Raw genomic sequence first — 16,933 nt, 5'->3', positions numbered from 1 at the left:
TAGTCCAACTCTCACATCCGTACATGAGTGCTGGAAAAACCATAGCTTTAACTAGATGGACCTTTGTTGGCAAAGTAATGTCTCTGCTTTTGAATATGCTGTCTAGGTTGGTCATAGCTTTTCTTCCAAGGAGCAAGCATCTTTTAATTTCATGGCTGCAGTCATCATCTGCAGTGATTTTGAGCCCAAGAAAAGAAAAGTCTGTCACTGTTTCCATTGTTTCCCCATCTATTTGCCATGAAGTGATGGGACCAGATGCCATAATCTTAATTTTTCTTAACGTTGAGTTTTAAGCCAACTTTTTCACTCTCCTCTTTCACTTTCATCAAGAGGCTCTTTAGTTCTTCTTCACTTTCTGCCATATGGGTGGTGTCATCTGCATATCTGAGGTTATTGATATTTCTCCCAGCAATCTTGATTCCAGCTGTACTTCATCCAGCCTGGCATTTCGCATGATGTACTCTGCATATAAGTTAAATAAGCAGGGTGACAACATACAGTCTTGATGTACTCCTTTCCCAATTTGGAACCAGTCTGTTGTTTCATGTCCAGTTCTAACTGTTGCTTCTTGACCTGCATACAGATTTCTTAGGAGGCATGTCATGTGGTCTGGAATTTTCCAGTTTGTTGTGATCCACACAGTCAAAGGCTTTGGCATAGTAAATAAAGCAAAAGTAGATGTTTTTCTGGAACTCTCTTGCTTTTTTGATGTTTCAGCAGATGTTGGCAGTTTGAGCTCTAGTTCCGTCTATCTAGCTTGAACATCTGGAAGTTCTCAGTTCATGTACTGTTGAAGCCTGGCTTGAAGAATTTTGAGCATTACTTTGCTGGCGTGTGAAATAAGGGCAATTGTGTGGTAATTTGAACATTCTTTGGCATTGCCTTTCTTTGGGATTGGAATGAAAACTGACCTTTTCTGGTCCAATGGCCACTGCTGAATTTTCTGGCATATTGAGTGCAGCAGTTTCATAGCATCATCTTTTAGGATCTTAAATAGCTCCACTGGAATTCCATCTTTTAGGATTTGAAATAGCTCAACTGGAATTCCATTCCACCTCCACTAGCTTTGTTTGTAGTGATGCTTCCTAAGGCCCATTTGACTTCGCATTCCAGGATGTCTGGCTCTAGGTGAGTGATCACACCATCATGGTTATCTGGGTCATGAAGATCTTTTTTGTATAGTTCTGTGTATTCTTGCCACCTCTCCTTAATATCTTCTGCTTCTGTTAGGTCCATACCATTTCTGTCCTTTATTGTGCTCATCTTTGGTATAAAGTAAAAATAATTTGCCCTAAAAGAAATGAAAGTAAAATTTAAGGAGGTGAAGAAGGTGGAAATTACCTGATCTCCTTGAAAGATTAATATTTCTGTATTTGTTGTTGTTTAGTCACTAAATTGTGTCTGACTCTTTTGCATGTCCATGGACTGTAGCCCACCAGGTTCCTCTTTCCATGAGATTTTCCAGGCTGGGCTACTGGAATGGGTTGCCATTTCCTTCTCGAGAGGATCTTCCTAACCTAGGGATGGAACCAGCACAGGGATTAACCTGGTCTCCTGCATTGCAGGTGGTCTCCCCACCATACCAAAGACCGGTCTTCATCCAAAGAAGGTGATGTTGTATATGTGGTGGGATTGGAAGGGTGTCCTCTATTATGAGCTCCTTCCAGAAAACCAAATGATTCCAATTAGACCAACTGAAAACAGCACTTGATATAAAGTGTCTGGAATTAACATATAGCACACACGTGCATGTGTGTGTGTGCTCAGTTATGTCTGACTCTTTGCAACACGATGGACTGTAGACTACCAGGCTTCTCTGACCATGGAGTTTTCCAGGCAAGCATAGTGGAGTGGGTTGCCATTTCCTACTCCTGGGGGATATTCCCGACCGAGGGATCAAACCCTTATCTCTTGCGTCTCCTGCATTGACAGGAATTCTTTACCACTGTGCCACCTGGGAACCTCAGAAAAAGCATAATCTTCTATTTATTTTGGTCTTTACAAAATTCTCTTAATGGAAAAAATTTCAATTCCCTGGAAGACTGTGAAAGTAACCTGGAACAGTTCATTGTTCCAAAAAGATAAAAAGTTTTGGGAAGATGAAATTATGAAGTCACCTGAAAAATGGTAGAAGGTAGTAGAACAAAATGGTGAATATGTTGTTCAACAAAGTGCTTGGTGAAAATGAAAAATGTGTCTTCTATTTTTACTTAAAAACCAAAGGAACTTTTTGGCCAATAGATCAGGTTCAGGTCATAAAGAACCTTGATTTCTAGAGACCTTGGACTTAATTGTAATGGTATAGTTAGTGGGGAGCCAATGAAGATTTCTGGAACAAAGTGTGTGCTTAAGTGCAGTTAATCTGCCAGTATTGTGTAGGCCAGTTGGAGGGATGGGGAAGAGAGACCAGAGAAGAAGGCTAAAAATTAAGCTATTAAAGTAATACAAAAAAATTAAGTGATAGAAAAAGGGAAAAGTTGAAAGAAAGCACAAAGGTTGAGTGAGCAGGTCTTCAAAAGATGAATATATGCCAAGTTTTAGTAACTAAAGGTGTATACGCCTTGGGGCTCAGTCCGTAACCCAAGACTGGATATGGGTCCAGGTTGACAGACCTGGAACACAGATGAATAACAAATGTCTGATGAAGGATGAGTTTTGTAGTGTTTTAAGGTGCCAGAGGGCATTCCTATGAAGTTGTTTTTCAGTCAGATCCTTGATATACTTGGCTTCTGTGACACTGTTCTCTTGATCATTACATCTCTGAATGTTCTTTACAGATACCTACTTTTATCTGCCTGCTGTATATATTGATAGTACTCTGAGTTACATCCTTAAGCCTTTATCATTTTACTTTACTCCAGGCTTTTCTAGCCAGATTCTGAAGCACAGGCTTACTAAGTAGGATCCCCTCTACCCTCAGCTTTCAGCAATAGGCTTGGAGCAGACTTCCTATTTACTCAGGTATGCCATACATTGATCATCTTCCACTTACTATGGCATGTAAACCCCTTCATGGATCACAGCCTTGTCGTGGCGAAGGGGCTTGTGTAACTCAATGAAGCTATGAACCATGCCGTGCAGGGCCACCCAAGACGGACAGGTCATAGTGAAGAGTTCTGACAAATTGTGGTCCGCTGGAGGAGGAAATGGCAACCCACTCCAGTATTCTTGCCATGAAAACCCCAAGAACAGTACAAAAAGGAAAAACGATATGACACCAGAAGATGGATGAACCCCCCGGGTCAAAATGTGTCCAGTATGCTACTAGGGAAGAGAAGGCCAATTACCAATAGCTCCAGAAAGAATGAAGCAGCTGGGACAAAGCAGAAATGACACTCAGTTGTGGATGTGTCTGGTGGTGAAAGTAAAGTCTAGTGCTATAAAGAACAATATTTCATATGAACCTGAAATGTTAGGTCCATGAATCAAGGTAAATTGGATGTGGTCAAGCAGGAGATGGCAAGAGTGAACATCGACATCTTAGGAATCAGTGGACAAAAATGGACAGGAATGGGTGAATTTAATTCAGATGACCATTATATCTACTGCTGTGGGCAAGAATCCCTTAGAAGAAATGGAGTAGCCCTCATAGTCAACAAGAGTCCGAAATGCAGTACTTGAGTCAATATCAAAAATAACAGACGTTTTCAGTTCATTTCCAAGGCAAACCATCCAAAATGTCAGCTATACTTTATGTTGACTGCTCCCTACCCCCCAGCCAAAAAAAAAAAGAAGAAAAAGAAATATAGGGAGGTAAAATTTCCAGTGAAAAATGTTTATTTTACAGTGTTACAATTCTCCAACTAATGATACCCCAAAATTAAGAAGCGTAAAAAAAAAAACTGGTTATTTTGTTTTCGTAGTTTCTAACATATAAAGGGGGAAAATGTCTAATTATGGAGAATCAAGATGAAATATATTAACTTGACTGTACTGTTCTAAAAATGTGTGCATCTAGATGATTCTGAACAACTTCTGAATGGCCTAACTGTGATGCCTCAGTCCAGTGATAATGACACAGTGATGTTAGAATCAGAATATCAAGGTCAAGTTCCAGTGCAAAAGGTAAGAATAATGTAATTTTTTCTCACAGATCTTGAAGAAATTTACAATTGAATATAGAAATGGCACAGAGGTATTTTAAGTGCTAATTTGAATGAATTTTGGATCTCTTAAGACTAACTTTTGCCCCTTTGTTAAAAAACAGAAGTTAAACTGTGAGCAACACCTTTCCCCACCCTCTACCATCAGTCCTCATATTTGTGTTTAATTTTAAATTCTAGAATGCTGGTATTTGCCAGCTATCCTTATTTTAAAACATGTTATAAAACTAGCTTTTACAATCTGTTGTAGGTGATTTCCTCATGGAGTCTTCTGGGCACTTAATCTCAGACCACACATTGATCAGTCTTTCAACAAGTATTCTAGATGTTTGGGATACATTAGATACATCAGGTACTATTCTAGACATTTGAATATAGTTGTTGTTTTTCAGTCACTAAGTTGTGTCCGACTCTTTGTGATCCCATGGCCTGTGGCACGCAAGGCTCCCCTGTCCACTGTGCCCCGGATTTTACTCAAATTCATGTCCATTGAGTTAGTGATGCTATCTAACGATCTCATCCTCTGCCGCCCTTTCTCCTTTTGACTTCAATTTTTCCCAGCATCAGGGTCTTTTCCAATGAATCGGCTCTTTGCATCAGATGACCAAAGTATTGGAATTTCAGCTTTAGCGTCAGTCCTTCCAATGAATAGTCAGGGTTGATTTCCTTTAGGAGAACTGGTTTGATCTCCTTACAGTCAAAGTGACTCTCAAAACTAATTGTCAGAAACTGACCATGAATGAGATATTCACATATCCCCTCTTTTTTCTCTCCCTTCCTTCCTTCCATCATTTCCTATTGACATTTTGGACTGGATAAGTTTTTGTTGAGAGTATGGTCTATACATTGTAGGATGCTTCACAGGGACCCTCACCTCTACCCACTAGATGTTAGTAACACCCTTTTCTTCACCCGTATTTGACAACCAAAAACTTCACTGACATCACCATATGTCTTCCCTGGGCAAAGGAGAATCACCCTCAACTGAAAAGCACTGCCTTAATTTTACCTCAAATCTAGCTATTGCCCCATCCCTGTAATTTGCCCTATCAGAAGAACCAATGATGTCTAAAATTGCTGTGTCCCTCCCAAAGTCTTGAAGGTGTGAGGAAATCAGGGTCTTCTACTACTTCTCTCTCTGAACATCCACTGTGGTGATTTCAGTTACAGTCTCTCTGCAGATGACTCAGATATATACTTCTAGACCTGGCATCCTGGGAGTTTTAATCCTTTTTGATTTCTCAGTCTCCTGAAGTCAAGGAATTGCTGAACTCTTTGGGTTTTATTTTCAAGATGTTTCCTTTTCCACTTCTACCTCATAGACCAGGCCTTATTGCCTTCAATGTAAGCTCTTTGTAATATTTATAATGCAGACTAACTTGAAACCCTCCTTGTTCTAATCTATTTTTATTTATTTATTTTTGGTTGCACTGGGTCTTCATTGCGGTACTCAGGCTTCTCATTGCATTGTCTTCTCTTGTGGAGTACAGACTCTAGGCACATGGGCTTCAGTAGTTCTAGCATGCAGGCTCTGTAGTTACGGCATGCAGGCCCTAGAGCATGGGCACGGTAGTTGTGGTATACGGCTTTAGTTGCTCCGTGGCATGTGGAATCTTCGCAGACCAGGGATTGAACCCATGTCCCCTGCATTGGCAGGCAAATTCTTATCCACTATACCACAGTGAAGTCCCCATTCTGCTTTAAACATTCTTTTAACTGTACTTCTTGATGTATTGCTCTGATCGTATAATTATTATATACGAAACCTTCAATAGTTTCTAGCTTTGACTTCAAAATGAAGATTAAGCACCTTTACATTGTGACTCCGATTTAGCTTTTCAATCTTAGGCATATGCCTATGTTTTTCCTTCAGTGAGGAATGCTTTCCATTCTCACCTCAAAATCTTATTCTTCTCTGTAATATCTGAAAAATTGTCCCATACTCCAAACCCAAATATGAACTTTCCTGTTTTAGGGTCTGCCAGAATTTTATTGCAGTTAAATAGACATTTTAAGGACAAAACCAGAGACCAGGGTTTCATCCTCCCTTTATTTCCTATTAAGTATACTACCATGTATTACCTGTTATGTTTCATGTCTCTATCTGCAGGCAATATTCTTTAACTGACTCAGTAGAAAAGTGAAGTGTGAAACTAGTATTTAGCCCATTCCATGGGTAGGAACAAAAATAGGTTTTATTGGTAACATATAAGAAAGACTTCATAAATACAACTGGGTGACCAATGGTGAAGGTTTGTGTGTGTGTGTTAGGGGTGAGGAAGGATGTTTGACTCCTTTAATAAAATATATTATTAAAAGTTTACTTTTTAAAAAAAAATGCGGTACTGGAAGATTTTCAACTACATACATTTCTGTTGGTCAGCCAACAGAGACTTAACAGAGCTTAACAGAGACAGCCCTTGGCCTGTCTCAGTTAAGAACAGCGATCACAAGCAGTTAATTCTTTTCTTCATACCAAAGAAAGGAAAACAAAGCTATGTCAGAGGGTTTTCAACAAATACTGTACCATTCTTTCTTCTTACAGTCTTTTTGCCATCATTTTACTTTGCCTCTGATTAATCACTTGTATACTTGCTTTATTTTTTGCATAGAATAATTTTTTTTAAGATTGTAACTTAATTTTTATATTGAAATACAGTTGATTTATAGTGTTGTGTTAATTACTGCTGTATAGCAAAGTGATTCATATATACATATATATATATATATATATATATAATACATACACACACACATTTTCCATTATGGTCATAGGGTATTGATTATAGTTGTCTGCTATACAGTAGGACCTTGTTCATAAATGTCTTGATTACAGTGACCAGTTAATTTTTATATTCTTTATAGATTATCATACCCTTAACATATGTTTCACATTAAATTGAAACAACTGTCAAGCACACTGTTTTAATTTGGTCTTAGATGAATAATTGAATTTAGCTAATTTATTATCCTATTTTTTTCTACTTTAGTAACCTTTAACTTTAGTAAAATTACCTAAAGCCTTTGGAATCTTTATTTTTGATTTTTATCAAAAATAATATTTTTCTTCCAAATAGTTGACATCTTTAGATGTATACTGAATCAAATATTTGTTTTAGGATATAAAGATCAAGAATGCAGATTCTTGGAAAAGTTTAGGCAAACCGGTCAAAACATCAGGTGTACTGAAATCATCAGATGAGCTCTTCAACCAGTTTAGAAAAGCAGCAATAGAAAAGGAAGTAAGAGCTCGAACACAGGAACTAATACGGAAACATCTGGAACAGAATACAAAGGAACCAAAAGTATTTCAAGAAAATCAGAGGTCTGTAATTATTTGGATTAGTGGAGATTTGGGGAGATACAGACATGTATTTTAAATATATTAAATTTCTTTTTTGTAAGTGATTATATTCAGCTATTTAGTAGACCACTGAGCAAATTATATTTAGAAAAGTGAATTTTTACTGATTTTTTAAAAATTAAGTAGTAATACCTATTTAAAGGGGATATAAATAATCAAGTGATTAAAGAAGCTATTAAAAATACTAATATTACTAAATTATAATGGTATCATTATTTTCCAGAAATGTCTTAATATTGTTTCCATTCTATATATAAGAAGATAATGGTAAACTTTGGTCATAATTTTCCAAAACCTTCTCTTTGTTAACATATATTGCCCTATGTAAAATTTGACATCAGAAATATTAAAAAGTAATGTCATAACATATGAAGAAGGACATCTAGGACACTGCTTTATATTTGTCATTTGACAAATGTATCTTCATAATAAAAAGTTTTAAGGAGCTTGAAACCTACTTTTCACTTTACTGTTTCTTAAGGGACCATGGCTTCACTCTAGAATCTTTTCCAAATAAAATGCAAAACAAGTGTCTTGAAGAAGAACAAAAAGAAGATCAGCAGTCACAGGAAGCTCAAGATAAAGACAAACTGTGGCTTCTGAAAGACCGAAATTTAGCACGGGAGAAAGAGCAAGAGCGGAGGAGAAGAGAAGCAGTAAGTGAATTTTAGTTTACTGAATCTAACAAAGGAAAGATTTAACAGGGCAGTGTCTTTACATGTTCAAAGATGTATTCTAGGTGGTTCTTCAGTAACAATTACCTCTTTAGTGTGAGGAGTTACTTCTTTAGTGAGGATCAAGTTCATTCTAAAATTAGAGAGTAAAATTAAAATCTCATAGTTAAATGACACAAGCATAGTATAAATAATAGAGTATCAATCCTCGAGCCTTTGGGTTTGGGTTTGAACTTTGGGTTCAAATCCTGGTTCTTCCATTAAATAGAACCTCCTTGTGCCTCAATTTCCTTATCTGTAAAGGTAAAAGGTGAAATGAATTTACTTGTATTAAGCACATTTGAAAATGCCTGGCACAAAGGTAGAATCACTTACTGTTGTTAATCCTTGAAAAACCTATAAACTACCTGTGAATTGTGGCCAAAAGATATGCCATCTTAGTCAGTGTTTAGTTCAACTCTGCATCAAGTTATATGTCAGTTATACCTTGATGAAACCGGAAACCAAAAAAAAAACACCATAAAATTTCTATTTAAGGTGTCCTTAATATATAAAAAGTATAGAATTCTTCCTTTTATCTGTGGATTATTTAGAAGTGTGTTATTTAGTTTTCCAAATATTTGGAAATTTTCTAGCTAGTGAAAATAATAGAAAATTAGTGATTTCTAATTGAATTCCATTGTGGTTAGAGAACACACGATATCTTGAATCATTTTAAATTCATTAATAAGACTTGTTTTATAGCCCAGATTATGATCTACCTTGGTAAATATTCTGTATGCACTTAGAAGAATGTGCATTCTGCTTCTGTTGGGTAGGGCATTAAACAGGACAAGTTGGTTGATAATGTTTTTTCAAGTCTATTAAATTCTTGCTGATTTTCTGCCTGTTTGTTCTATCAAATATGGAGAAAGGGCATTGGTACCTATGATGATATAGTTATAGGCTTGGCTTTTTACCGTTGCAATTCTATCAATTTTATTTCCTGTATTTTGAAGTTGTTCTTAGGTACATAAACATATAGGACTGTTATATCCTCTTGATTAACTGACCCCTTTTCATTTATAAAATGACTTTTTTTTATTCCATGTAATATTATTTTCTCTGAAATATAACAATTTCACCTTTTTTAAGTCTAGTGTTGGCATGGTACAAAAATTTTTTCCATCCTTTTAACTTATCTGTACTTCATATTTAAAATTATTTTCTTGGAACCTATAGTGTAGTCTTGCCTTTTACAGGAATGTTTAACCAGTTACATTCAATACAACTATTGATATGGTTACATCTGAGTCCATCATCTTATTTTTTATGTGTGTCATCTATTCTTTTTTTCTCTGCACTCTTTTAGATTAATAAGTATTTTTATAATTCCTTTTTTCCTTTATTGGCTTATTATAAGTAACTCTGTTGCTTTACTGGTTGCTTTATGGTTTATCATATATATTGACAGTTTAGCTTGTCATTTAGTGGTTGCTTTATGGTTTATCATATATATTGATAGTTTAGCTTGTCACAGTCTTCTTTCAACTTATATTACACCACTTCACATTTAGTATAATATCCTTAAAGTAGTATAGTTCCACTTCCTCCCTCCCAACCTTTAGGCTATTGTTTAAGCAGTCAAATTCTCTCTCAAATTTTAAATGACATTTAAAAAAAACTTGTCTAGTTACCATTTCCAGTGTTTTTCATTCATTTAGATCTAGATTTCCAAATGGTATGATTTTCCTTTTCCTTTAAGGACTTCCTTCTAACAGTTCTTGTGGTATAGGATCGACTGGTGATGAATTTTTTCAGCTGTTTTACATCTGAAAATATCTTTATTTGGCCTTTGTTCTTCATTAATTTTGATAATTAGTACTTTATTTTTAAAGTGTTTTAGATTCACAGCAAAACTGAATGAAAGTAGAGTTCCCACGTGTTCCTACCCTTTCCCCTACCAATCACAGTCTCTCCCACCATTAACATCCCACATTAGTGTGGTACATTTGTTATCCAATCTATGAATTAACATTGCCACACCATTGTCAATCTTGGTTTATCAAGCAAAGTCTATAGTTTGCATCCGGGTTCACTCTCTGTGTTGTAATTTATGGGTTTTGACAAATGTATAATGACATACATCAACCACTGTGGTACTCTTCTTTTGCTGAAAATTCCCTGTTCTCCTTATGTTCACCCCTCCCTCCTAAACCTTTACAGCCACTGATCTTTTTATTGCCATAGTTTTGCCATTTCCAGAATGTTGTATAGTTGGAATCTTTAGTGATTGCAGTTACTTTTGTATTAGACCACTTGAAGTTGTCCCATCTCAGACATTAGTCATAATATCTAGAAGTTTGATTTGGGTATTTTTAATGTTTTTAGTAACTCTGTTAAACTTTTGAACAAATAGAATACAATTATCATAATTGTTTAATGGGTTCTCTGCTAATTCTAATATTTGTCACTTGCATGTTGGTTTCAATTGATTGATTAATCTCCTTTACAGATAATGTTTTTCTTCTTCTTTACTTAATCTGGTAACCATTGATGCCAGATATAAATTTTATCTTGTTGAGTGCTGGATATTTTTGTAATCCTGAATTCACAGGTCATACAGAAGTACTAGTTCCAGAAGAAAAAAGTCATTGGCTTTTGCTGTAGTGTTGACTAGGCTTACCAGATGGCTCAGTGGTAAAGAATCCGCCTGCCAATGCAGGAGACACAGGGTTTGATGCCTGGGTCTAGAAGATCCCCAGGAGAAGGAAATGGCAACCCACTCCAGTATTCTTGCCTGAAAAATTCCATGGAGGAGTCTGGTGGGCTGCAGTCCATGGGGTCACAGAGTCAGACATGACTAAGCAACTGAGCACACAGGTAGTATTGATTATGATACAAATGAATTTCCTAGGAAATAAAACACAAGTTTTATCAGCTTATTTATAATGTGAAGACAGAAACAAACTGTATTGACCAGTGTTGTAACATATGATGGAGTTTACTTTAGAGCAATATGCTCTTATACAACAGCAGTCCCCAATCTTTTTGGCACCAGAGACTAGTTTTGCAGAAAACAATTTTACCACGGACTGGGTGGGGGTGGGGTGCTTACCAGATGATTCAAGTGCATTACACTTAGTATGTACTTTATTTCTATTACTACACTGTGATATATAATGAAATAATTGTACAGGTCACCAAGATGCAGAATCAGTGAGAGCCCTGAGCTTGTTTTCCTGCAACTAGATGATCCTGTCTCAGGGGATGGGAGACAGTGACGTCTGAAGTGTGTTGCTTATGTCCAGTCTACTCCATAATCTCCAGTCTGTGACCTGGGGGTTGGGGATCTCTGTTACAGAACTTTCTACAATTATAGGAATGTGCTTTACTCAATAAACTATAATACCAGCTGCTGCTGCTGCTGCTGCTAAGTCACTTCAGTTGTGTCCGACTCTGTGCGACCCCATAGACGGCAGCCCACCAGGCTTCCCCGTCCTTGGGATTCTCCAGGCAAGAACACTGGAGTGGGTTGCCATTTCCTTCTCCAATGCATGAAAGTGAAAAGTGAAAGTGAAGCCGCCCAGTCGTGTCCGACTCTTCGCAACCCCACGGACTGCAGCCCATCAGGCTCCTCTGTCCATGGGATTTTCCAGGCAAAAGTACTGGAGTGGGTTGCCATTGCCTTCTCCATAATACCAGCTAGCTACATGTTATTAAGGACTTAAAACGTGGCTAATGAAACTAAGGCAGTCAATGTTTCATTTTATTGAATTTTAATAAATTTAAATAGCAAATTTTTATATATATTTTTGAAGTTCTTTATTAAAATTTAATTAGTACTTTACTAGAAGTATTTCTCTAGTGACCTAGGAATTTTTCCTTTTGGTACTCACAAGGGCCTGACTTTAGCTACCCACAAGTGATATCTCAGCAACTTCCTGCTACCCAACAACCCAACTAGGCAATCTGGTATTTCTAAAATCCAAGCATTTTTCTGGAACCCACTGGAACGTGACTAGAAGTGCCACCTCTAGCAGCTTGACAATTAAAAACTTGACTTTGGAGCTACCTACTATCATTCTTGACACTCCAGACTCTTATGCTGCAGCTTCTGGACCAGATTGGTACTGTAAATGGCAGCAATAACTTGACATCTAGCATAAGCTCCCTAGGAGAGCCTCTGCCAGTTCCCTTGACCCAAATTTTGATCTTAAGTTTGAATGGTTGAAGTGTATATTAGGACCACCGTAAAAGGAATATCCAGGTTATAGTGTCAGCTGCAGAGAGCTTTAGTATTTAAATTGTGGTATCTAAGGTTAATTGGTACAGGCAGTATCCAGTTTGATATCAGTCAATATCCACAAATTCAGATTTAGTCAAGATGGAAGAGAATCTAAAAGTACTTTTAAAATAAAACAAGTTTCATTACGTATTTTTGGAACTTTGTGGTCAGTCTGGATACTTAGAGATAAGAGTATTAGTGATATTTAAACCAGGACAGTGTATCCAACATTCACTGGAGCATTAAAAAAGAACTTCTGAGGAACTATTTGCTTGGGCTACACATTTGGTATCCTAATAGCTGGTGCTAGGAAAATAGCTGGGGTTAAGATCTAAGAATTTACCCTTGTCTCTAAATCATATTTAAAGACATTTTCATAGTTTTTAAGAATCACACAACTTCTTATTAAATAATATCCTTTTGGTAACCAAGTCGTAATTCTAAATCTCCCACATAATCAGAGAACACTGATTCTTATCCAGGAAGTCAACCAACTGGTTACAAACCGGTGCTACTACTGTGAGCTGCTACTGTTCACTGGTCTTAAAAAAAAAATTGAACTTTCATAGTTGGTGTCATTTTAGTCTTTGTGGCAAAGACTAACTTGTGTCTTATGGACATTTAGAGAAGTCTTCAGAGTATAGTAAGAAAACCTTTGTTTCTTTTGTCTTAATTTAGCTTTTCCTATACTTTAGCTTATTTTATTTAGTTTTTTAGCATATAATAAGCAAAACTGTGCTGAATGTTATACATTCAGTCTGGTTGCTCTTCATAAATACCTGTATATAAAATAAACTTGTTTAGACAATTTGCCTTAGGTTACACAGTATTGGGCAGAATCATGACTTTACCATTATATAGTATAGTTCTCTCACATGGGTAAGATACTAGTTCATTAAGAAAATAATTTTGTGTGTCTAGTCCTGTATTGGTTAGAGAGACACATCAAACCATGTAATCTTAGTTCATGTGTAGATTAACACTGAGAACTTTCTTACTTGGAGAGATAAGTTAAACTTGTTCTTTGTGTTCTTGTAAGTTTTAATTTTTATTTATGATGTGAAAGATATTTTAACAAAAATCAGTAGTTGAACAGAAATTAGAAGTTATGTACAAACTCATTATGTTAAATGAAGTGCATTCATTTTCTGTGTTCCAAATATTGCATTATCATTTTCTTATATAGACGTAATATAATGAAGGCATAAACTTTTAAAGTAACATTTATATTTTCTCTTCGTTTCTACAGATGGCTGGTACCATTGATATGACTCTTCAAAGTGACATTATGACAATGTTTGAAAACAACTTTGATTACAACTCAGTTTTTTGATTAACCATCAACTTAAATGAATTATAAAAGATTAAAAAGCAAATGGTAAAATGATTGCTTTCCAACACCAAGATACCAACTTAAATTGTATTTTGACTGCTCTAAGATGATTAAACAATTTTCACTTACATTTTTTGATAACTATATGTTCATTTTTTAACGACATAATTTATAGGAAATTTTATATTTTTGAATACCTAAAAATTGAATAAACTCCCAAATGTTATTCATTTTACAATATTCTACTATATATTATAGATCCTATCTAAGCAATGAAAATCCCAAAAGATGGTCCCTTTTTATTTTGATATAGGGATCAAAAAAAGAGTTCTTGTTGAGTTTCTAACTTTGTTTTTGTTTTTTTTTACAGGGAGTTGTCCTTTAATGGAGTTCAGGCCTCTTTTTGGAGTATAGGGCCCTTTTGTAATGTAAATAATGTTTCAATGAGCCATGATTCTGCCTGGGTTTCTTTAAATGACTGTGTGGCAAAATGTGGGGCCTACAAGCAGGGTTGTTTTGTTTTGTTAATTTATTATTTTATTTACTTTTTAAAATTGAAGTATAATTCATCTGTAATACTCTGTTAGTTCCAGGTGTACAACATAGTGATTCCATATGTCTGTATATTACAAAATGATCACCATGAGTTTGTAACTTTTAAAACAGATATTTGTCTGCCTTCAGAAATATTTAGAACCTCTAACAAATAACACCTGGTTTCTTTGAGTGTCAGATTTCATAAGATTCTCTATTGGTTCTATATTCAAAATTTATATTTATTATCTATGGTTTGAAAGATGTTAAATTTGAGACAGAATAACAGTGAATATTAATTATGTATGTGTCTAAGAATCTATACATTTCTTAATATGCATGTGATAGCAATGGATGTCTAAATTTTTACTTAACTATACTAAGTATTTAAATCTGTGAAATATTTTGTTTCATCACCCTGAAGTTGGAATTATGTATAAATTATGTATATCAGCTTCATCTATTTTAAAATTTGGACTCTTGTAAAATTCAGGCACTATTCCAGTATCATCTAAAGTGAAAATTCGAAGTGTATATGTATTATAGAGAGAAAGAGAAAGTTTTCTTGGCTTTATTTATTTTTATAATCAATATGATAATTTTTTGAAATATCTTTAAGCTGTCAACCATTTTAAAAATATGATTAACTAGAGGCTGAAATGGTGGTGATACCTTCATGAAACAGCCAGAATAAAAGTCATAGTCATACATATTATACTATATTTTTAACCAAGAAATTAGTATGTATATATTAAACAGTATACATTGTTATTTTCCTAAAAGAGCATATGGACTTATCTATATATTCTAATTTATATTTATATATAGTCTAATTTATATATATATATATATAGTCTTAGATACATCAGAAATGCATACTGGTTACCTCTAGGTGATGGGGTTATAGGGTTTTGTTTTGTTTTTTTCTTTTTCTTTAGACCTTTCAATATTTTCTGGTTCATTTAAATATTTATTATGTAATGCTTTTAAGATCTATGGGAAATTTTCTATTTTGAAGAGAATAAAAATACTAAATAAGAATTTACTCTGTCAAATACACATTAACTCTTTTCAACAACTGCCTTTAAATAATAAAAAACTGCTCAGTGAATGATCTTTGTCTACAGCTAAAAAGAAAGTTCAGCTTCATTAATATCCTTTTACATTAAATGGTTTACTTGAGGTTTTTCTATAAACCTTTGGAACATCCCTTATAGAGAGCCATGTTATGGTTATCTTTTTAGTTTAACCAATTTAACATTTTAACCTTTGCTCAATCAGTAAGAGATCTGGCACATTGTAGATAATCAACAAAATTTTGGTAGGCTTAAGTCAGTTTTGCAGAGAAAATATTGATGTATAACTAACTGATCCTTCCTCAATTTGTACATTATTTCTTAGTAAAAAAACGCTTGACTTCTTTTAACTTCTTGCATGGATTTTACTTGTTAACAACATTATCTATATAATCAACCTTTTTGCTTTATTTTTCCTCTTTTTTTCTTGAGTTGTTCTCAAAGAGTGGTCCATGGACCAGCTTCATCAGCATCATTTGGGAACATGCAGATTCTCAGACTTAAAACTCACTAAATCAGAACCTCTGGTATGGGGGCCAGCAACCTGTAGTTGAACAAGCCCTCCAGTGATACTAATACACGCTGAAGTTTGCGAACCACTGCTCTAACTGAATCCTGGCTGTCTCCTGCAGGCTGTCACTATTAGCACCTATTTTTTCACTAACAGTTTTCTTCCCTTTGTAGTGCTCAGTTCAGTTCAGTTCGGTTCAGTCGCTCAGTTGTGTCCGCCTCTTTGCGACCCCATGAATTGCAGCATGCCAGGCCTCCCTGTCCATCACCAACTCCCGGAGTCCACTCAAACTCACGTCCATCAAGTCGGTGATGCCATCCAGCCATCTCATCCTCTGTCATCCCCTTTTCCTCCTGCCTCCAATCCCTCCCAGCATCAGAGTCTTTTCCATTGAGTCAGCTCTTCACATGAGGTGGCCAAAGTACTGGAGTTTCAGCTTTAGCATCATTCCTTCCAAAGAACACCCAGGACTGATCTCCTTTAGAATGGACTGGTTGGATCTCCTTGCAGTCCAAGGGACTCTCAAGAGTCTTCTCCAACACCACAGTTCAAAAGCATCAATTCTTCAGTGCTCAGCTTTCTTCACAGTCCAACTCTTACATCCATACATGACTACTGGAAAAACCATAGCCTTGACTAGATGGACCTTTGTTGGCAAAGTAATGTCTCTGCTTTTGAATATGCTGTCTAGGTTGGTCATAACTTTCCTCTGAAGGAGTAAGCATCTTTTAATTTCATGGCTGCAGTCACCATCTGCAATGATTTTGGAGCCCCCAAAAATAAAGTCTGACACTGTTTCCACTGTTTCCCCATCTATTTCCCATGAAGTGATGGGACCAGATGCCATGATCTTCGTTTTCTGAATGTTGAGCTTTAAGCCAACTTTTTCACTCTCCTCTTTCACTTTCATCAAGAGGCTTTTTAGTTCTTCTTCACTTTCTGCCATAAGGGTGGTGTCATTTGCATATCTGAGGTTATTGATATTTCTCCCTGTAATCATGATTCCAGCTCGTGCTTCTTCCAGCCCAGCGTTTCTCATGATGTATTCTGCATATAAGTTAAATAAGCAGG

General features: G+C 35.8%; 1 protein-coding gene across 13 annotated transcripts in view; it reads left to right on the top strand.

The window, feature by feature from the left end:
• The window catches only part of BRDT (bromodomain testis associated), a 59,579-nt gene extending 42,920 nt beyond the window's left edge, over positions 1–16,659 (top strand). For 9 of the 13 annotated variants that reach the window (XM_055585153.1, XM_055585152.1, XM_055585148.1 and 6 more), the window contains 5 exons: positions 3,959–4,065; positions 7,223–7,428; positions 7,949–8,123; positions 13,658–13,786; positions 14,112–15,320. In XM_055585153.1, coding sequence (XP_055441128.1) covers positions 3,959–4,065; positions 7,223–7,428; positions 7,949–8,123; positions 13,658–13,741 — 572 coding nt within the window. In that variant the 3' untranslated portion in view covers positions 13,742–13,786; positions 14,112–15,320. Of the gene's footprint in view, positions 1–3,958; positions 4,066–4,353; positions 4,402–7,222; positions 7,429–7,948; positions 8,124–13,657; positions 13,787–14,111; positions 15,321–16,035 lie in introns of those variants that run through there. The other 4 variants (XR_008715779.1, XM_055585154.1, XM_055585155.1 and 1 more) reach the window with 4 other exon arrangements.
• Positions 16,660–16,933: the final 274 nt, after the last annotated feature.

This window comes from Bubalus kerabau, chromosome 6 (assembly GCF_029407905.1).
Source record: "Bubalus kerabau isolate K-KA32 ecotype Philippines breed swamp buffalo chromosome 6, PCC_UOA_SB_1v2, whole genome shotgun sequence".
Taxonomy (NCBI): domain Eukaryota; kingdom Metazoa; phylum Chordata; class Mammalia; order Artiodactyla; family Bovidae; genus Bubalus; species Bubalus kerabau.
The sequence above is the reverse complement of the archived record's forward strand: the minus strand, read 5'-3'. Positions and strand labels throughout refer to the sequence as shown.